General features: G+C 43.2%; 1 protein-coding gene across 1 annotated transcript in view; it reads left to right on the forward strand.

Annotated features, from left to right (window-relative positions):
• Positions 1 to 21,669, forward strand: part of LOC120994921 (amine oxidase [flavin-containing] A-like) — a 126,141-nt gene that overhangs the window by 98,133 nt on the left and 6,339 nt on the right. The window contains exons 12-14 of the mRNA XM_040423808.1: positions 307 to 404; positions 12,120 to 12,231; positions 15,271 to 15,333. Coding sequence (XP_040279742.1) covers positions 307 to 404; positions 12,120 to 12,231; positions 15,271 to 15,333 — 273 coding nt within the window. The remainder of the gene's footprint in view (positions 1 to 306; positions 405 to 12,119; positions 12,232 to 15,270; positions 15,334 to 21,669) is intronic.

Consider the following 21,669-nt stretch of genomic DNA (forward strand, 5'->3'; position numbering starts at 1 on the left):
GCCCCATAGAAGTGAATGGGTCTGAGCTGTGATACCAAGTACAGCAGCTATACAATGTACAGCACTGTGTTTGATGAGAAGGGAGAAGGCCGCAGCGCTCACAGGAGTGATGGGGCATTCTCAGTCAGCTGATCAGTGGGGCCCCGGATGTCAATCGGAGACCGATGACCTTTTCAGAGGATAGACCATCAGTATTTATGTCTCGGAAAACCCTTTTAAATTACACCTTCTTTACCATTCTTATTTATGATGTAGTAATTTATGTTTAGTATATGACTACTAAATGTCCTGTTTGTTATTGAATAGCCTGTACATTATGAGGAAAAGAATTGGAGTGAGGAACAGTATTCTGGGGGCTGTTACACTTCCTACTTCCCACCAGGAATCATGACACAGTATGGAAGGTAATGTGGAGCAAATCAGTGTAAAATGAGAGACTGCTCGTGTTTTTGCAATGTGGGTACGTTGAGAAGATTTAAGAACTGACTAGCTACTGAGAGCTAATGTGCATTTCTTTCTAGGTGACATGATCTACGATCTGTAATTTTTTTGTCACTTTTGAAAAATTTGAAGAAAGCATAAAGAGGATCTGACAGCTCTCCTAACGTCTGTTTTAGTAAAAAAAAAAAAAAATATTCCCTATTATATAAAAATTATGGAGAATGCTTTCTTAGAACTTTGCATTGGGAAATTGTCTAGATAATGATAAATACTTGAGATAATTGATTCAATTTAAAGAGTGTCTGTCACCATAATCTCTGGACCATTCATTAAATGTAGCTGACGAAGTGGAATTAGTTTAGAATTTCAGTAAAAATTCGATTCGCAACGAATGCGAATTTCCTCAAGCTTCGTGGTAACGAATCGCAATTTTCCTAAAATGGCGGCTACACGCGTGAGGACATGGGGCAAGGAACTCTGGGAAGGCGAGATCACCCAGATTGACATGCCTGCATGCAGCCAATCAGCAGCTAGCCAGCACTGTGATGTCACAGTCCTATAAATACTGCAGCCATTTTACATTCTGCCATTTTCCAGCGTTCAGAGTCAGGGACAGATGTGTGAAGGCGCAAGGGACAGCAAGTGGAAAAATAATTGTGGGGAAAAAAAAGACAGAAAAGGGAGGAGGGAGGATTCATTTCACAGCATCTTAGTGCAGGGAGAGAAGTCAGAAGGTGCTAGGGACGTTGTCAAATAGTCATTAGACAGCTCTGTCATTCCATCAATTTGCTATTGGGCTGCAAGCTTTTATCTTAGTATCTTATTTAGTACTACAAGAAAAATATATACACATTTCACTTCTGTAGTTATTTCTGGTGAAAGCGTATAGGGGTATATTTCATTAAAGAAAGAAAAATATATATCCACTGCACTGTTGCAGATATTTCTGTTGAAAGTGTATAGGGGCGTATTTCAGTAAAAAAAGAAAAATATATACGCACTGTTACAGTTATTTCTGTTGAAAGCATATAGGGGCGTATTTCATTAAAATATATATATATATATATATATATATACGCACTGCACTGTTGCAGTTATTTCTAGTGAAAGCGTATAGGGGCGTAGTTCAGTACAACAAGAAAAATATATGTGCACTGCACTGTATCACACATGGTCTTATTAGATACCCAGATCAGCAGACAGTATCACACATGGTAGGATTAGATATGCAGCTCAGCAGGCAGTATCACACATGATAGGAATAGATACGCAGCTCAGCAGGCAGTATCAAACACAATAGGCTTAGACACAGGACTCTGCAGACAGTATCACACATGATAGGATTAGATACACAGCTCAGCAGACAGTATCACACATGATATGATTAGACACACAACTCAACAGGCAGTATCACACATAATAGAATTTGATACGCAGCTTAGCAGGCAGTATCACACATAATAGGATTAGATACACAGCTCAGCAGACAATCAATAATCAATAGGTATTTTAAATGTCATGCAAAAATTGCAGTATATACTGTCACCCAATGTGTCTGAATTGTATTATGTACATTTGTAACATGTAATGGGACTGTTAAAAGTATATAATAATCTCTGCATAATACTGTGGTTGGTGTGTGTTATTTTTAATATAATAAATATAATACTAGACTAGCACTGTATACTGACACCAAGTGTATCTAAATCATAGTATACGACATATAGAATTGTAGTGAACAATGGCACAGGTCAAAAAGTATGGTAATCTTTGCACAGTAAAGAAAGAGCATCCATTGGAGGGATTTGTTTAATGTATACAATATATTATTTTTTATGTATGTTAAATGTAAGACAAAGACCTGATGTGAACCTGGCCAAATTTCACAATTGTAATTCTATTACCAGGTCTTTACCTTAAGTTCAGGTATTTAGCTAGTAACACAATGCGCCACCTGCTGTCTGAACATTGTATAGCTAGTAACACAAAGCGCCACCTGTTGTCTGAACGATGTATTGCAATTTATCCAATTTAGATATAACGTCATTTCGTGACATACATCTCAGGACATGTTAAGATAAGTGATCAGTTAAGTGTGGACACATCTGTATTTCTGGTGAAAGCGTATAGGGACATATTACAGTACTTCAAGAAAACTATGTACGCACTTCACTCTTTAATTTTTTTTCTGGTCAAAGCGTATAGTGGCAAATTTTAGTGCAAGAAGAAACATATATTCTCAGTGCACTGCTGCAGTGATTTCTGTTGAAAGCGTAGAGTTGTGTATTTCAGTACTTAAAAAAATATATATACGCACTTTAATCAGATTCTTAATTTTTTTTTTGGTCAAAGCATATAGTGGCCTATTTCCGTCCAACAAGAAATATATATTCTCAGTTCACTTCTGCAGTTTTTTCTGGTTAAAGCGTATATGATCGTATTTCAGTACAACAAGAAAAATATATTCTCAGTGCATTTCTGCAGTTAATTGTGGTGAAAGCGTTTAGTGGACTATTTCAGTACAAAAAGAAAAATATATTAGTCGCTTTTAGGGGTGTTTTAATTTCCATTTAATTTGTTTATTTCCGCTACAAGTATGTCAGGCAGAGAAGTGCCAAGCCATGCACAGAGGAGTGGCAGAGGCCTGAATGTTTCTGGTGCAAGCAGATGTCGCAGGAGAGTAAGGGCCGTGGCAGCAGGAGTCGCAGCGTGACGCCTGAGCTACCGGTGTGATCTAGCAGTCATGTCTTGACCAGCAACCCAGCGGTTCTTGATTGGTTAACTCGGTCATCCACGTCATCCCAAGTGACATCAGGGTTCATCAGACACAACCCTTAGTAGGCATGGCCCGGGAGCAGGCCCTGTGCCCTCACCTGTCCTCAACCTGCCTTTTCTGTTCCCTCACCGTGAGAAGTACTACATGCTGTAGGCTCAGTTCCACTTTTCACCGAGGAAGAGCTACTAAAGGACAGTCAGCAGCTACTGCCCAGCCAAGATCTGGAGGAGACATCCGCCGCTTCCTATGCTAGGCGATGAGGAGAGTGGCACGGGAGCGTGTGTTGCGAGCGGTCAGGCTCCTGACTCAGAGACCGTGGAGGAGGACATTAGTGATGTGCCTACACTACTCGATGATGATGATGAAGCCGATCGCACTTGGGAGCCAGGTGAAGAAGGGGCTTCGTCATTATCAGGAGAAGAGGGTGGCAGCTTGCCTGTGAGCCAGTGGCGGAGACAGCAAGTCGCTAGCGTGGCCGGGAGTCAGCAGGGTGGCAGCAGTGGGAGGTCGGGAGCCAAATGGGCATGGGGTAGACGACCCGCTTTGCAGCAGCCTACCTGCCCAGAAAGGAGTGGTGCACAGGTTCACGGAAGCAGCGGCGGTAGCAGTCAGCCAGTGAGTAGTGTTGGGGGGGGAAATCAGGTGCTCAGCGGTGTGGCAGTTTTTTGTGAAGCCGCCAGAGGAGGTCAACATGGCCATATGTAGAATATGTGGGCAGAGTGCCAATGTTGGCACCACAGCCCTGCGTCAACATACTGTATGCAGCGTCACCATAAAGTGGCCTGGGAGAACCGTGGCTCTGATTTGTTGGTCCAGCCTGCCGCAGCTACCGCTACATCACCCAGTGGCAATCACCCAGTTTCAGCCAGTCAAGGCTCCACCACCTCAGCCGAAGGGAGCTGTCTGTCAATCCCATCTTCTGCTGGTCCAGATGCTCCTGCTCCTACTTCTCGTCAGTCATTCCCTCAGCAATCAATCACCGAATCGATTGCCAAGAGACAGCAGTATGCCTGCACGCATCCCACGGCGCAGAAGCTGAACGTGCTCCTGTGCAAGTTGCTGGTTCTGCAGTCCCTCCCTTTCCAAGTGGTGGACTCTGCACCTTTCAGAGAACTGATGGCTTGTGCCGCGCTGAGGTGGAGAGTCCCAAGCCGTCATTTCTTTGCTAAAAAGGCAGTACCAGCCCTCCACACACATGTAGAACAGAAGGTGAGCCAGTCCTTCAGTCTGTCGGTGTTTGCCAAAGTTAACGGCAGCACCGACGTGTGCAGCTGTAACTACGATCGGGGACAATACATGTCCTTTACGGCCCACTAGGTTAATGTGGTTCCTGCACAGCCACACCAGCAACTTGGCCAGGTGATGCCACTTCCGCCTCCACGTTGTCACGCCGTTGGTCATGCGACAATGTCTGCCTCTGCCTCTTCATCCTCCACCATGTCCTCAGCCTCCACTGCAGGGACAAGTCACAGTGCCCCTCCAGCATACCACATGGGCAGGGCGTGGCGTTGTCACACTGTCCTGCACCTGGTTTTCCCCTCACCCATGACGGCACCCTGTGCGACTCAGGACCTCCCATCAGGACAGGAAACCTGAGAAGATAAAAATGGGCACACCCCCACCTAACACCAGTTCAGGTTTCCTGTCCTCCGAATGGGAGATCCTGAGAAGCAGCGCAGCAGGCTCGCTGCACGACATACCTTCAAGAAGCACCAGCGCTGGGGGGGTCTGTGGCCAGATGCCGTGAGAAGACCTATCCCTGGGAGCGGTAGTTCTGTGGCCGTGCCGGAAGCCGATCCCCACAAGTCTGCCTGCGCCTGCACTTTTACCGGTCCTGCGGGGAGCCACTGTGGCTGTGTTCAGGCGGCTCTTCACGCTGGATGCCAGGTTCCAAGATGGCGCGTCCAAGCGCCTAAGCGCAGGCGCGGGGCCGTCCTTTACGGGGGCTGGCTGATGAGGGGGGGGGGGGGGGGCAGGGCTTCTCCCGGCACGCAGGATCCGGAAGTGGAGATCCGAGGCGCGTCCTTTAAACTATAAATCCGGCGGCAGGTGCAGGCAGCCAGCGGGGGCACAATTTTTTACTTTTGTGCTGAAGTAGTGATCCAGCTTACAAGCATGTCGGAGCCTACAGATGGACGCGCTGAACCCCTGGAACCCTTGAGGCCTGCAAGTCCGGTACTGGTCCTAAGGACGGGGAAAGGAAAATGTCATCATGGGTGAGAACGTTCCTTTTTGTTTACTAATGAGGTGTTTTTATATGATTAATTTTAGATCTCAAAGCCACCTAAAAAGTCGTCTTCCAAGACAAAACACAAAGAGTGTGCGGAATGTAAAACGACCCTATGTGCATCCTATCAGAAACCTTTGTGCTCAGCATGTATAGATAAACTTGTAGCGGAACAATCCCAGACCCTTACTAGATCCATGAAGTCTTTAATCAAGGCATCCTTCAAGGCATTCAGTAAAAGCCGTACCAGGTCCCCAGATAAATCCACAGAGTATGACAGTATAGAAATGGACTCATCCGACAGTGAAGTCAGAGAATCCGGGCAGTTATTTTCTAGTAATTCGGACTCCTCGGACGATGAAGATTCAGGGAGGTCTTTCTTTTCCCCTGAGGATACGCAGCCGTTACTAAGAGCAGTCAGAGCAACTATGCAGTTGGAAGACATTAAGCAGACCAGATCGGTGGCGGACCAGGCCTTCCAGGCATTAGGCCCTAAAAAACATAGGGTTTTTTCTATGCATGAAAACATGCAGGCGATTATTAAAAGAGAATGGAAAAATCCTGACAGAAAATTCTTCATACCCTCCTCTGTGAAAAGGAAATATCCTTATGAGGAAAAGGTCTCCTCAAGCTGGGATAGGGCCCCTACGGTAGATGCACCAGTCGCCAAAGTAGCAAAGAAATCTGCCCTCCCCTTTGATGATCTGGGTTGTCTTTCGGACCCGTTAGATAAAAAAGCAGACATATATCTAAAACGGGCTTGGGAAACTTCTGCTACTTGTCTTAGACCTGCAGTTGCAGCCACTTGGGTATCCCGTCCCTGAGACTATGGATTAACCAGCTAGAAACACATCTTAAAGAGAAAAAGCCTAGAGAAGAGCTCTTGGCTTCTCTTCCCACCTTCTCAAAAGCGGCAGATTTTTTAACAGATGCATCTACTGATGTTATACGCTTTGCCGCCAAATCCTCAGCCATGACAAATGCGGCAAGAAGAGCCATTTGGCTTAGATCCTGGAAGGGTGACCAGGGGTCTAAGGCCAGACTCTGTGCCCTTCCGTGTGAGGGCGATAGGTTGTTTGGGTCCTCTCTAGATGATATCCTAGAGAAGGCCTCTGACAAAAGAATCCCTTTTTTCGTAAACCCCAGGTAGGATCAACCAGTCAGCGGACGAATTCTCGCGCATGCGCCGTGCGCGTCTGTCTTCGGCGCAGGCGCAGTTAATATCTGACCGCTTTCTGCACAGACATCTCCACGGTCAGACATTAACTGCGCCGAGGACAGACGCGCACGGCGCAAGCGCGAGAATTCGTCCGCTGACTCAGAGGGAGGATCGCATTCCAGAGGAGATGGGCGGGCTGGAGGGACGCGCTGGGCGGCATTTTGTGAAGGTAGACCGAGCCTCTAGGAGCCTCTAGCATATCGATAAAAGTTAGTTTTTTATGGAAACGGCTGCACAAAAAGCTATTGTTTGGTAGAGCAGACACTAGCGGATCGCTAGTGTCTGACAGCTAAATATGACAAAACGAGGTGATAGAAACCCTTTAATTACATGCAATTGCAAAAGAATTTAGATCCAGGTGCTGGTTTGAAAAATGTAGAATATGTATTGTGAACACAACCCTTTTAAGGCTACTTTCACAGTCGCGTTTTGTGCGAATCCATTCAGATAATACAACAGTCTGCATCCGTTCAGAATGGATCCGTTCTGTATTATCGTTAACATAGCCAAGACTGATCCGTCTTGAACACCATTGAAAGTCAATAGAGGACGGATCCGTTTTCTATTGTGCCAGATTGTGTCCGTGACCATTGACTTACATTGTGTGCCAGGACGGATCCGTTTGGCTCAGTTTTATCAGACAGACACCAAAGCGCTGGAAGCAGCGTTTTGGTGTCCGCCTCCAAAGCGGAATGGAGACTGAACTGATGCATTCTGAGAGGATCCTTTTCCATTCAGAATGCATTAGAATGCAAACTGATCCGTTTTGGGCCGCTTGTGAGAGCCCTGAACGCATCTCACAAACGGAAAGCCAAAATGCCAGTGTGAAAGTAGCCTAAGTTTACCGCTTGTGAAGAAAAGCAGGGGATTTATAGCTCTGTAACAAATAGAGCTCTGACAATTAAAAATCCATAATAAAATATATCAGCACAGCATCATACCGTGTATCCATGTCTGATATGCATTTTTTGAGGATCGCACACGGACCCATTAATTTCTGTGGGTCTGCATCCGCGAGTCTTTTCCGCTAATTATAGAACATGTTCTATTCTTGTCTGTATTGCAGACCAGAATAGTCATTTCTAGTTATGGGCATGAGGAAAATGCGGATTGCACACAGATGTCCATATTTTGCTGATGTGTAGTTTGCGGACCGCAATACGGACACAGTTGTGTGCATGATGTCTAAGAACCAAGTAATCTGGTTAGACGGGGCAGCACGGTGGCTCAGTGGTTAGCATTGGTGCCTAGCAGCGCTGGGCTCCTAGCTTCAAATCCGACCAAGAGCAACATCTGCATGGAGTTTGTATGTTCTCCCCGTGTTTGCGTGGGTTTCCTCCGGGTTCTCTGGTTTCCTCACACACTCCAAAGACATACTGATACGATCCTTAGATTGTGAGCCCCATTGGGGACAAGTGGATGCTAATGTCTGTAAAACGCTGCGGAATATAGTAGCGCTATATAAGTGCATAAAATAAATTAAAAAAACACATAAATGTCTTCTTATGATGTCCTGTTTTATGACATATAAGCCCAGATTTACTAATCCTAAAGATGGTGTAAGCTTAGACATGATGTCTAGACCTCTGCCAGATTTATTAACGGGTTTGGGCTGGTGCAGAGATGGACTCTTTTCTATGACTCTATACCAACTTGTTGGCTTACTTTTAGACTGATTTTTACACCAGAGTTGCGCCAAAATTTTGCCACAAAATAGTGCATCGTAGGCCCCAGCCCATTTCCAATGAATGTCCGCCCACTTTGCACCAAGCCATGCCCTCTTGTTGACCATGTAAAAAATTGTAGACACCCTAAGGGCCTCATTTATTAAAACTGTCTTAGTTGCCAGTCGCAGCCAGATAAAGCTCAGCTTTCACTTTTTTAAGAGCCGTTTAGGACATGAAAGTTGAGCTCTGATTGGTTGCTGTGGACAACTAAGACCGTTTTACTGTTAGACAGTTTTGATAAATGAGCACCTAAGTGTGCCAATTTTTGCCACTTTTTGTCACGGCTGTATGTGAGCAACAAGAGCATGCACAGAAAATAGAGCTACTGACCGGACCCAAACTAGGGAGGATAAAGGGTGACCCCTGTCAGACCCTTAAAAGCTCTCCCTATGCTGCTAAGCCCATGCCCGGATCCAAATGGTGGAAGGAGGCATGCCCGCGTACCTAAGACTGATGACCACTGTAACCCCTACAATAGTGGAAGGGGCACGGCCACCGGTGCCCTGCTCAGTATATGGAGGGAACCGTGGTCGCCTCGGATCCAGTCAGAAAACACACAGATACACAGCAATGTCTGCACACTTAGCTGAAGGGCTGCAGCCGCAGTGAAGACGGATCCAAAAACAGGCTGGCAATATCCGGAGTACTTGCTGCAGCAGAACACAGGTCCAGTGAAAGGATAGCATACAAGGGAAGATACTCAAGCAAGAGCTACAACCCAAATGAGAAATATAATCCACACCTACAATAGGAGGAGGGGGAATATAAAGGCAGGGAAATCAAACGGAGGAGGAACAGCTGGGAGGAAGGAAACAGAAAACTTCTCCCAGCTCTAGTAGTGACATCATCACAGGGGTGGAGAAACAGAGCTGTTAGAACGTCCCAAAGCTCTGGTAGTGACACTTTTATAGACAGATTTTTGGCACAGACAAATAAATCTGGACCATAGGTTTTAAAATGGTCTAATGAGCATCTTAGTTTTTATTTGTGTTCCTAGATTAGCGTTGGATACAACTTTCACAGAATCCTAGACTTATTTACGTTAGTAAAAACAAATCTGAGTATAGATATAGGTATTCTGGAAGGTAAGGTGGAGCAGTATATTAATTTTGTTAGTCTTTAATGTATGACCAGTTCATTTTTTGGCAGAGATGGATTATTAATATTATTTATTATTAAAGCGCCATTCATTCCATGGTGCTGTACATATGAAAAGGGGTATATATACATAATACAGACAATTGCACTAAGCATAAACAAGACGAGTTACAAACTGGTACAGAAGGAGAGAGGGCCCTGCCCGTGAGGGCTTACAATCTACATGGTATAGGAGAAGGACACAGTAGGTGAAGGTGAAGCTGGTCATGGCGGTATAGAGGCAGCAGGGTCACTGGTTGTAGGCTTGTCTGAAGAGGTGGGTTTTTAGGTTTCTTTTGAAGGATTCCACTGTAGGTGAGAGTCTGATATGTTGGGGTAGCGAGTTCCAGAGTGTGGGGGATGCACGGGAGAAATATTGGAGGCGATTGTGGGAGGAAGTGATAAGAGGAGAGGAGAGAAGGAGGTCTTGTGAGGATCGGATATTGCGTGTGGGGATGTATCGGGAAAGAAGCTCAGAGATGTAGGGAGGGGACAGGTTGTGGACGGCCTTGTATGTAATTGTTATTATTTTGAACTGAAATCGCTGGGCAGTGAAGGGATTGGGAGAGGCAGAGGAGTAACAGGGGGAGAGGTGGATTAGTCGGGCAGCAGAGTTGAGGATAGATTGGAGGGGTGCAAGAGTGCTAGATGGAAGGCCACAGAGGAGAATGTTGCAGTAGTCTAGGCGGGAGATGAGGGCATGTAGAAGCATTTTCGCAGATTCAAAGTTGAGGAAAGCACGGATGCGGGAGATGTTTTTGAGTTGGAGGCGGCAGGTGGTGGAAAGGGCTTGGATGTGCGGTCGGAAGGACAGGGCAGAATCCAAGGTCACTCCAAGGAAGCGGACTTCGTTGACTGGGGAGAGTGTGCAGCCATTGATCGAGATAGATAGGTCTGTTGGGAGGGTGAGCAAGATGGGGGAAAGATGATGAATTCTGTTTTATCCATGTTAAATTTTAGAGAGCGAGAGGAGAAGGATGATATAGAAGATAGACATTGTGGTATTCTGGATAATAAGGTGGTGATGTCTGGACCAGAGAGGTAGATTTGTGTGTCGTCAGCATTCCCTCTATGAGATGTCCCAGGCCAAAAGTGGAAATGGAGAAGAGCAGGGGTCCTAGGACAGAGCCTTGCGGGACACCAACAGAGAGGGAATGAGACAAGGAGGTGGTGTGAGAGTGGTAGATGCTAAACGTCCGGTCTGTGAGGTATGATGTGATCCAGGAGAGGGCCAAGTCAGTGATGCCAAGAGATGGGAGAGATTGCAACAGAAGGGAGTGGTCGACACTGTCAAAGACAAAGGACAGGTCAAGGAGAAGGAGGACAGAGTAATGTTTTTTTGTTATGGCTGTTAGTAGGTCTTTAGTGACTTTGGTAAGGGCAGTCTCAGTTGAGTGGTGGGGTTGGAAGCCAGATTGTAGCTGGTCAAAGAGGGAGCAGGAGGAGAGGGGAGAGGACAGTTCAGAATGGACATGATGTTCAAGTAGCTTTGAGGCATACGGAAGAAGTGATATGGGGAGATAACTGGACAAAAAAGATGGGTCAAGTGAAGGCTTTTTGAGGATGGGTGTAATGGTAGCATGTTTAAAAGCAGAGGGGAAGACACCAGAGGTTAGTGATAGGTTGAAAAGATGAGTTATGGCTGGGTAAACACTGTGGTGAGGTTAGGGATGAGGTGGGATGGGATTGGGTCAAGTGCACAGGTGGTGAGATGTGATCTGGAGAGTAGAGTGCAGAGTTTTTCTTCTGTAATGGTGAAGAAGCGGGTTTTGGGAGAAGAGGACTGAGCAGTTGTGTAGAGGGTCTTTGGGTACTGTGTACTGAAGCTTTCTCTGATGTTCACTATCTTTTGTTTGAAGTATGCGGCAAAGTCCTCAGCTGAGATGAGTGGAGAGGGTGGGGGCGCTGGGGGACGGAGAAAGGAGTGAAAAGTGTTAAAAAGTTGTTTAGGGCTGTGGGCCAGGGAAGATATGAGAGATGTGAAGTAGGCCTGTTTTGCATCAGCGAGTTAGGATTTGAATATGGTGAGGGATTGCTTGTATGCCGTGAATTGATCTTTATAATGGGATTTCTTCCATTGCCGCTAAGCAGCCGTGGAAGCTTGTCTGAGTTTTTTGGTCAGGTTTGTGTGCCAGGGTTGTCTGTTGGTTTTTCGGGTTTTGTGTGTGAGGGGGGCAACAGTGTCCAGAGCTGTACTTGTTGTGGTGTTATACAGGGTGGTTGCAGCATCTGGGTCTTGGAGGGAACAAATAGTAGAGAGTGGCAGAAGAGAGTCAGAAAGCAAGCAAAAGTCGAGATGTTTAAGGTTCCTGCGGAGGTGTGCTAGTGTGTGGAACGGGGGAGCAGCAGAAGAGACCAATGAAGAGAAGGTTATTAAGTTGTGGTCGGATAGGGGGAGAGGCGCATTAGAATCTGGTTCCATCAACTGTACCATTCTTGGTGTCGATGGAGGCCCGAAACAGCCATCTTTACTGTTGTACAGGCTTTGGCATCCTTTTGTATGTGTTAATGCAATGTCAAACATGGCGTTAGGTACAGTAATTTGTGTATTGAGTAACTATGAATTGCCTAAAGCATGTCCTTTCTCAACAGTGTCATTCGGCAGCCCTGTGGGAAACTTTACTTTGCTGGAACGGAAACCGCTACTCAGTGGAGTGGATACATGGATGGAGCAGTCCAGGCTGGGGAGAGAGCCGCCAGAGAGGTACTGTTTCTACACAATTATTTTTGCTACTTATTAAAAATAATTATAGAAGACATTGAAAATAAAATAAAAAAAGTTTATTGTTATGGAGAGACTACAGAAAGTTTTATTGCATGTTCCTTAAGGTGGCCGGCGCAGTGTGCTTGTCTCTCTAATTATCATTAACAAGCCATCAAACATTACCAGGCAGCTTCATCCATAGAACATCTGTACAGACATTTCTGCCGCTCTTCTGACCCCAGTATTGCGAACAGAACCTCTTGTAGAACATCGAGGATGTTGATTAAAATGAAATTAAACACATGAATCTACATTGTTTCTCATTTTCCAAATCAAATGTTTTAATGAGGATCTGGCTCCATTTAGAGTGTGTATTTTTTCAGATAACTTCTCAGTTAAAAATCATCTCAATGCAGTTATGTTTTAGAGCCCTCTAGTGGAGTTTGCAGCCAATTGCACTTTCTATCTCACATATGCATTTCTGTATTCTGGCTCCTTCAGCATCCTGTACCTACCCTCTTCATTTTTTTATATTAATTGCCCCTCCACACACACACGTATATTGTAGTTTGGTTTTGTCCAGTCATTTCTTCATGTTCTTCTTAGGCTCTGTTCACGGACACTAGGCCAGAACCCGACAGACCCCATTATAAGTTAATGGTGTCTGTAAGGCACTACAGGTGTCTCTAATGTACAGTAATCCATTATTTACATGTTTCTGCTCCTGTGATGGAACATGAAAACTTAACATAAGGGTCCATTCACACGTCCGCAATTTCGTTCCGCAAAATGCGGACCCATTCATTTCTATGGGGCAGCAAATGCCAGATCCGGAATTGCGGATCCGCACTTCCGGGTCCGCAATTCTGATCCCGAAAAATATAGAACATGTCCTATTCTTGCCCGCAATTGCGGACAAGAATAGGCATTTTCTATTAATTGCCGGCGATGTGCAGTCCGCAAAATGCGGAACGCACATCGCCGATGTCCATGTTTTGCGGATCCACACACACGGACGTGTGAATGGACACTTAGTGTGAACATTGCTTTGTATTATTTAAAACTGTTTTATTTATTTTTTTCTATAACGTATACAACACTTAAAGGGGTTTTCTAGCCTGGAGATATTGATGACTTATCCTTAGGATGGGTAATCAATATCCGCTGGCTGTTTCGGGCATCCATCAACGCCAAAAATGGTACAGTTGATGGAACCAGAAGCACAAGGTTCCATCCACTGTGTAGTGTCCATGCTGGCATATTGCATTTCTGCTCCCATTCAAGTGTATAAACAGCATAGTATGGTCTGAGTTGCAGATATGCCATGTGACCAATGAAGGTGACGTCACTGGCCTATTAAGAAACCACGGCCTCGTCAACAACATATATCAGCAGGGGTGCCAGGAGTCAGACCCCACCAACTGACCTTCTGGAAAACCTCTTTAATATTAGTTTTTTTCCCTAATTTGTTGTAAGGGACACACAAATCAGTTTCACTTCAGTGATGTGGCATATCCATGTCTTGTTATGAACAACTTACTTTGTCATATACCAAAGTCCAGACAGATGCTCTGGCAATTAGAGGGAGCATATTGATGATAAATTGATTGCTCTTGCATGAGAAATTTAGATCTCTGACTCCTGGCACAATATAATAGGGAACTATTAAAACTTAAAAGGCTTTTTCTGGATCTGGACATTTTTGAAATCTCCTTTTACCTGTTAAAAAATAGATAGTAAAAAAAAAAAAAAAAACTAGAACGGAACCTGTCACCTGCACTACGCTGCCCTCACTGAGGACAGTACAGTGTAATGTCAGACCCACTCATTTCAGCAGTCAGTCACTTCTGAGATGGCAGTCCGTACTTTTAGAGTACTGACCTGCTGAAGCCCGCAGTGCACACCAGAGCTGCGCCGGAGAAGAGTTTGTTGAGGCTCGCTGTCCCCACCTTAACCCGCCTCTGGATGATGACAGGATTCTTTTCTATGCACAACAGGTAAGAAATCTGTTACTCATCGTCCATAGGTGGGGGCAGGGAAGATTATTGGACCTATCTTTGTCACACCGCTTGCATGGGGTTCGGCATGTCGGTACTCTAAAAGTACCGACTGCCATCCCAAAAGTGACAAACCACTGACAGCGGGTCTGTCACTGCACTATGCTGCCCTCAGTGAAGGCAGTATAGTGCAGGTGACAGGTTCCCTTTATTAATAATATTGCCTATCTCCATTGATTTCATGGGGGAAATGTAATAAGACTGGTGTTTCTGACACTAGTCTTAATAGGAAAGCTTGCTGGCATATGAAGCGCTAAAAATTAGTAACAAAGCACATGCCTCTCCATAAATTTTGGCACATCTTTGGGAGATCCATGACCCAGAAAAAGACATCTATGCCAGCAAGACGCTGGTGTAGATTTCCGGTGTAACACATATGCATTATGTATCCTACTAAAGGATTTTTGAAAATGGTCTGATCTCTTAAAATACAAGCTGATTTAGTTATAGGAACATTCTTTTTTAGCATAAATTTACTCATTGCTGTTTGCATGCAGGGAGATCAGCAGATTTTAGTCTGTTTTGCAATAAACTGTGCTCAACTGTATCCCAGTCACAGAACACAGGCTGCCATAAACAGCTGTCTTATTGTCTGATGGGTCTGAAGGCAAACTCTAAGTGCTCATACATCTTCTATAGTTGTCAGCTTGTTTGGCCAGCAGCTGTTCATCCTGATTTCCCTTATACATGCATGCACATATGTGTTTCATTATATGAATCACTAATATATTCTTTAAATTTGCTGTAAAGGTAGAGCTTTATTTTAATTGGAATAGGAAGGGTGATTTGTTTTATACGCTAAGCTTGAAAATCCTTTTTTTTTTTATATTCCCATACAAGTATTTTTTTTTTATTCTGCAGATCTAAAATTGTAATGTTCAACCCTAATCAACATTTAGTAGAAACTGTTCTATTCAAATCATTATGTGCTATCATACTGTGAAATGATAAAACTGTAAAAATTCATTACTAATACTTACAGGTAATGTGTAAAATGGGACTCATTCCGGAGAATGAAATATGGTTGCCTGAACCAGAGAGTGCGGTAAGTTCTGCATCGCTCTTTCAATTCATATAATTAATGGCTGAGCTTCACTCTTTTCTCTGTAACACCATTCTCTGCAGTTCATTATCTACACCAGGCAAGCTCAACCAGTTGTAAAACTACAACTCCCACAATGCCCTGCTGTAGGCTGATAGCTGTAGGCTGTTCAGGCATGCTGGGAGTTGTAGTTTTGCAACAGCTGGAGGGCCGCAGGTTGAGCATGCCTGATCTACAGCTTCCCTCTAGCTGAACAATGTAAGCGGCGCTCTGTAGGGAGAGCTGATGAAAATTGAAGCTGGTGGGATGCAGCTGTAGGAAAATTGTCCTAATGATTATCATTTGTAAATAAGATATGACTTCATCATGAGCACGCAAGCTAGAATTACAAACCCGTAGCAGCAGATCTTTTTTTCTGTTTCATATATTCTGACATGACTGACTTTACCCAGGATGTATGCCCCAGATTTATGCTTCCTACATACACACGACCTTGTCCGTATTGCGGTCCGCAAATTGCGGATCCACAAAGTACAGCTACATTCCGTGTGCACTCCGCATTTTTCTCAGTCCTATTAATAGGAGTGGCTATTCTTGTCCGCAATAAAATGACATGTTCTATAAATTACAGGACATACGGATGCGAACAGTACGCAGGCGACATTTGTGTGCTGTCCTTTTTATTGATATGTTTTGAAGACCCATAGAAATGAATGCTTCCTTGTGCAATCCGCAAAAAAAGCGCAATTGGATGCACATCCAAAATACGGTCATCTGCATGAGGCCTTACTTTGTGACTCAAGACTAGCACCAGTGGACCCTGTCAACTTATAATGGGTAGCCGCCCTCCATTCATGTGTATGGGGCCGCCGAAAATAGCCGAGCTGGCTCAGCTATTTCCGTCGGCCCTGATAGAAATGTATTGGAGCGGTGGCTTGCTCGCACAGTGCTTCCATTCACTTGTATGGGGAGAGAGCTTGGCGGTGGCCGGACCCTGGGAAACCCGCTGCTCTGCCCGCACCGTTCTCAGCGTAGGTGCGGGTCCCAGAGGTGGGACCAGCACCTATCAGACAATGGAGGCATATCCTACTGATATGCCCCATTGACTTGTGATGGAAATACCTCTTTAAAGCTGCCAAAAAAACATTGGACAAAAGGCAGATGGACCTGTCAGATCATTTTTGTGGCCATCAATCAGTGAGTGGTTTCATAAATCTACAGTGTTCATAGTAATAAAGAAAAGTAAATGAAGGTAGTCTACTCTAGTGACTGCTCGCCATCACTTCAGGATTTGGAAAACATGGTTGTTGTCCCTGAAAAAAAAGGTGCCCCATACCTGTCCACAGATTGTGTGTGGTTTTACAGCTCATTCCCATTCACTTCAGTGGAACGCAGCTGCAATACCACGCACAACCTGTGGACAGGTGTTGTGCTGTTTCTGTAAGAAAGCTGCCATGTTTTCTACCCTTGAACAACCCCTTTACCTTCAGCATAGCAAACCTCTTTTTTCAGAGCTCAGTTTTTCCTATGGAGTTTCAAGTCACCTATTCTAATATAGGTATAATGTTACTATATAGTGTTCTAGAATTTGAATTAGTATTTGCACGTAAAAAGCTGTTTAAAAACTGCCAGGAATCTTAAAGAACACAGAGTCCTGCTCCCACTGCCAAACATAGAGTGATTGACAGCAGTGCATACTATCTTATACGGTAAAAACTGTCAATCAGGCCGTGTGTGCCGTGAAAAGCAGAACTCGTAGGCTTTTTCGATGATTTCTGGCTACAGATTTTCTTTTCTTTTTCATTAAAATATAGAATCGCATCATAAAACCAATATATCCCCCGAGCTCAGCATCTCCCTCTCTTACAGAAACTGCTCTTAGATTGGAAGCATATAGAGACCTGACAGATTGACTTTAACTCATTGTTTATGCAGGGAACTTGGAGCTCTTCATGGGAAAATGGAGCTCTGACGGCATAAAGATATGTTATGAAATGAATCAGCATAGAATGTTGGCCAAAAAAACAACAACGTAATGATAAAAGGCTGAGATAAACTTCTGGCTTTGATGCAATCCTCATGTGATGAAGGGTTAAAATGGCTAAACAAACATAGATCAATTATGTTTTTGGATTATAGTCAAACCTTAAACTTCTATACAGTATTATGCATGCCGTGGAAAGAAAATATCAGTCTTAATCATGGTCTATTATAAATATATCCCACATTTAGAAAATGTATTTTTTAATGTTGGATTCACATGAGGATTCTGTGGCGTTTTTCACCACTTTGGCGGAGGTGTCTTCTGCACCAGCGTTTCTTTTGCTGAATGAACACCAGCTCCAGATGTTAGCTGAAAGTCTGGGAAATATGAAATGCAGTACACACAAGATTTTTTTTGTCACTGGTGTTTTTTTCAATTTGGTGCTATGTTTCATGTGTATGGCGTTTTTTTAAATGCAGCATGTTGAAGCTATGAAGCTTAAAAAAAAAAACATCATCCATACAAAAAAACAAAAAAAAAGGGCCATAAAAAACACATACACACACTTTGGAAAATAATGCAAGCAGTTTCTGTGACATCCTTTCAGTGGTAAAAAAATAACGCCAGACCAAATTCATGTTTGTGGCCCTTAGCCTTGCATCAGTCATGACCATGTCCGTGCTACCTTAATATGTAGTGTTGAGCGCAAATATTCGAATAGCGAAATTTTTTATCGAATATCGGCACTTCGCTAATTCTCGAATATTTCGAATATAGTGCTATATATTCGTTATTTCGAATATTTTATTTATTTTTTATTGTTGCCCTAGCTTTTCAAAAGGCGGTACTTTTAAGAGATGATTCCCTGCTCCCTGCCCGCTCAAGTCAGTGCTCGTTGCCGCCTCTATCTAATTCCCGTACGCATGGGAACGCCTCCATGCTAGAATGTACTGTTGGATTTGAGAATCAAGTTGCAATCGCAATGCGAATAATATAACTTGAATAAATCGCATAACGATTTTAACTTGTACCTGGTTTACAATGGTTGGCTTTCTTGAATTAGCGAAGATGGAGAATATTTCGTTTTGACTAATAAATATATTCGTCATCCTCGCTAATTGAAAGTAATTTAGTAAACCAGGTCTAAGTTGAAATCCCAATGCGATTAATTAAAGTTATATTAATCGCATTGCGATTTTAACTTGAAGCTGCTGCTGGTTCTCTAATGGAATGGGTCAGCTTGCTAGAATTAACGAAGTTAACGAATATGGAATCTAGCAGTGCTAATTTGTAATCGCAATGCGATAATATTTGCTATTATTATTAACCGCATTTCGAATCCAACATTTATAATCCACTATTCTTAGATCTAGTACTATATTTGTTTTGTGGAGCATTAAACATAGGGAGATAAATCGCCTTACTCCATACATACGACGTAGATGTCATTATTGCGTAATGCGATAATAACAAATTGAGGAAGATGTAGAATACTTCGCTATCTTCGTTGATGTCGATTCTACATCAGCGAAGATAGCGAAGTATTCTACATCAGCGAAGATAGCGAAGTATTCTACATCAACGAAGATAGCGAAGTATTCTACATCAGCGAAGATAGCGAAGTATTCTACATCAACGAAGATAGCGAAGTATTCTACATCAACGAAGATAGCGAAGTATTCTACATCAACGAAGATAGCGAAGTATTCTACATCAGCGAAGTATTCTACATCAGCGAAGATAGCGAAGTATTCTACATCAACGAAGATAGCGAAGTATTCTACATCAACGAAGATAGCGAAGTATTCTACATCAACGAAGATAGCGAAGTATTCTACATCAACGAAGATATCGAAGTATTCTACATTGTAGGTGCTGAAAAGACGCCCCCATAGCACCTAGAGGCTCATTTGCATACCAATAAAACTACGTTTTTTAGGGTTACCGCTGCAGAGAAAGGAATTACAATAGCATGGTTAGGTAGAGCAGACACTAGCAGATCGCTAGTGTCTGACAGCTAATTAGGTCAAAATGTGGTGGTAGAAACCCTTTAAGTTATAAGGCAATTAGAAGTTATAATTTATAACTTCTAATTCTAAGCTTAAATCGCAATATGCGAATGATTAAATTGCATATTAATCGCGATAAATACAAAAATGACGAATATTCGATTTTGACGAATGTAAGACGAATATTCAATCGAATATTTGCAAAATCTAATATGGCACCTCCCGCTCAACACTATTAATATGGTAATACATTTTGTGTGTAATTACACTATAATAAGCTTTATGCTTCAACAGTCAAAAACATCCTTATAAAACAACAGAAATAGGAAATATGATTTTTAAGAAAAAAAAATCTAACTTCTTCCGGGGCACCTAGAAATTTATTTTGACAGTCTAGAATAGGTTAAATGCTTTTATTTTTTCCTAAACATCTTTACAGAGATGTCTGCAGAGAGATTGTGCAGCTACAGGAGCGGGGAACTAGTTGTCAGTGACAGCCGGGCTCCCTTTTGAGAATGCCATGATCAAGAAGAGGTAAGTAGGGATTAAATCACGGCACTGATCCTGAGAAGTTTTCAAACGAAGTTCATCCAAGATGGAAGCTTTATTGGGACTATTTGTTTCAGGCCTGATGAAGGCACTGGTTTAGTACTGAAACATGTAGTCCCAATAAAGCATTTTATCTTGGATGAACTTTATTTGATGACCTCTCAGTACCAGAGGTGTGGCCAAGTCCCTTATCTTTTCTTGTTCATGTGACTCTTTATCCAGAGGATTATGCAGGAGCTGGGATTCTGCTTATTTGTCAACACTAGGGTTGTGTCTGTTGTTTGCACAACCATCAAAGGTAGAGCGCCCAATCACACTCTATACAGACAATACTGTTCAAGGTGCACTGTGTTTAATTCTCTTTTGCATCCCGATTGAGAAGGCAGACCTGTGTTTTTTATTTACCATCCATGCTTTCCCTATCACTGTATATCTGTGTGCACAGATCAGGAAGCATCAGTGCTGCTTCCTTCTCCATTCGTAGTAATCATATATGTACAGTGTTCCCTCTGATTTCCAGGTAACTGCAAATGCTCTTGGTTCTTAGCAGATTCAGATCAGCCCTGCATTGCAAATCAGGATACTGTAATCCCCTGTAACTGGAGCAAATATGTCAGCCCTAGTTATAAGACAAACCAGCATTAAAAAAAGTAAAACATACTGTTAAATACCTCCAAAGGTTTTGTATGCAGGCACAAAGTTTAAAACAAATAAACAAATACGGTACATAAAAACAAGCTTTAAAAAATAAATATTAAAATTAATAATCTAGAAGCTTACATTGCAGCTTCAAGCCCCAGCAACCATAAACCATCCCCTGTATCAAAATGTTCCGGAGACACAATTTAAAAATGTATTTCAGATACACTGTTCTATTTAAAAAAGTGGAAAAATGTAAATAACAGGCAATTTTTACCTTCTTTTTACTTTTTCATGCGTATAAAAAAGCCTATTTAAGCCAGGCTTTAGCAGAGCAGCACTTGTATAGGCAGGAGCAGTGATGTGCTATGGAGCTCCTGCCTGTACAACGTTCAGTGTGGCCGTAAGAATGTCTGTACTCCCATAAACAGTGGTGTATGGAGGTACGTATTGCAAAATGCTATAGGGCTAGGCTATTTCACTGAGAAAACATTTAAAAAAATAATAACGTATATTCGCAAAAATTCATTTTATATCATTTACAGTGGGTTTTAATAAAGTTTAATAAAGTTTATAGAATGATTTAGGTACACGTAAAAAACAAACAAAAAAAGTAGACATGAAAACCACACCCACATTGAAAAGGTACACTAGCAAAAACCGGCAAACGTCTGGTGCATGTGTTTTTCCTGCAAAAACACGTGCAAAAAGGTGGGAAAATCACCAGAAAAAAACGTGTGAATCCAGCCTACGTGCAGCATAGAAGCAAAAAACAGACAAAATAACATTGAGCTGGCTGATTTGTCAATCTGGGTTATCTGTTGACAAAGGTGTGGCATTGTAGTTGTCCTAAGCTCTTTCAGACGAGCATGTCCTTGTGGGGAAATCATGCTCCTTGTGTGGGCATGATTTCCCGTTATGGACACTGCTCGTTTTGCAGGTTTGCACAGCATAGTGATGATTTATAATGCTGTGTGTCTCTGCATGACCTTACTTCTACACCTGATTCTGTAGCAGTAAGGTCATGCAGGGACACACAGTGCTATAATTCATCACAATGCTGTGCAATCCTGCGAAACGAGCAGTTGCCGATAACGGGAAATTACACTCGCACAAAGATTTCCGCACAGGACATGCTCGTCTGCATCAAAACTGATT

Source organism: Bufo bufo, chromosome 3 (assembly GCF_905171765.1).
Source record: "Bufo bufo chromosome 3, aBufBuf1.1, whole genome shotgun sequence".
Lineage (NCBI taxonomy): Eukaryota > Metazoa > Chordata > Amphibia > Anura > Bufonidae > Bufo > Bufo bufo.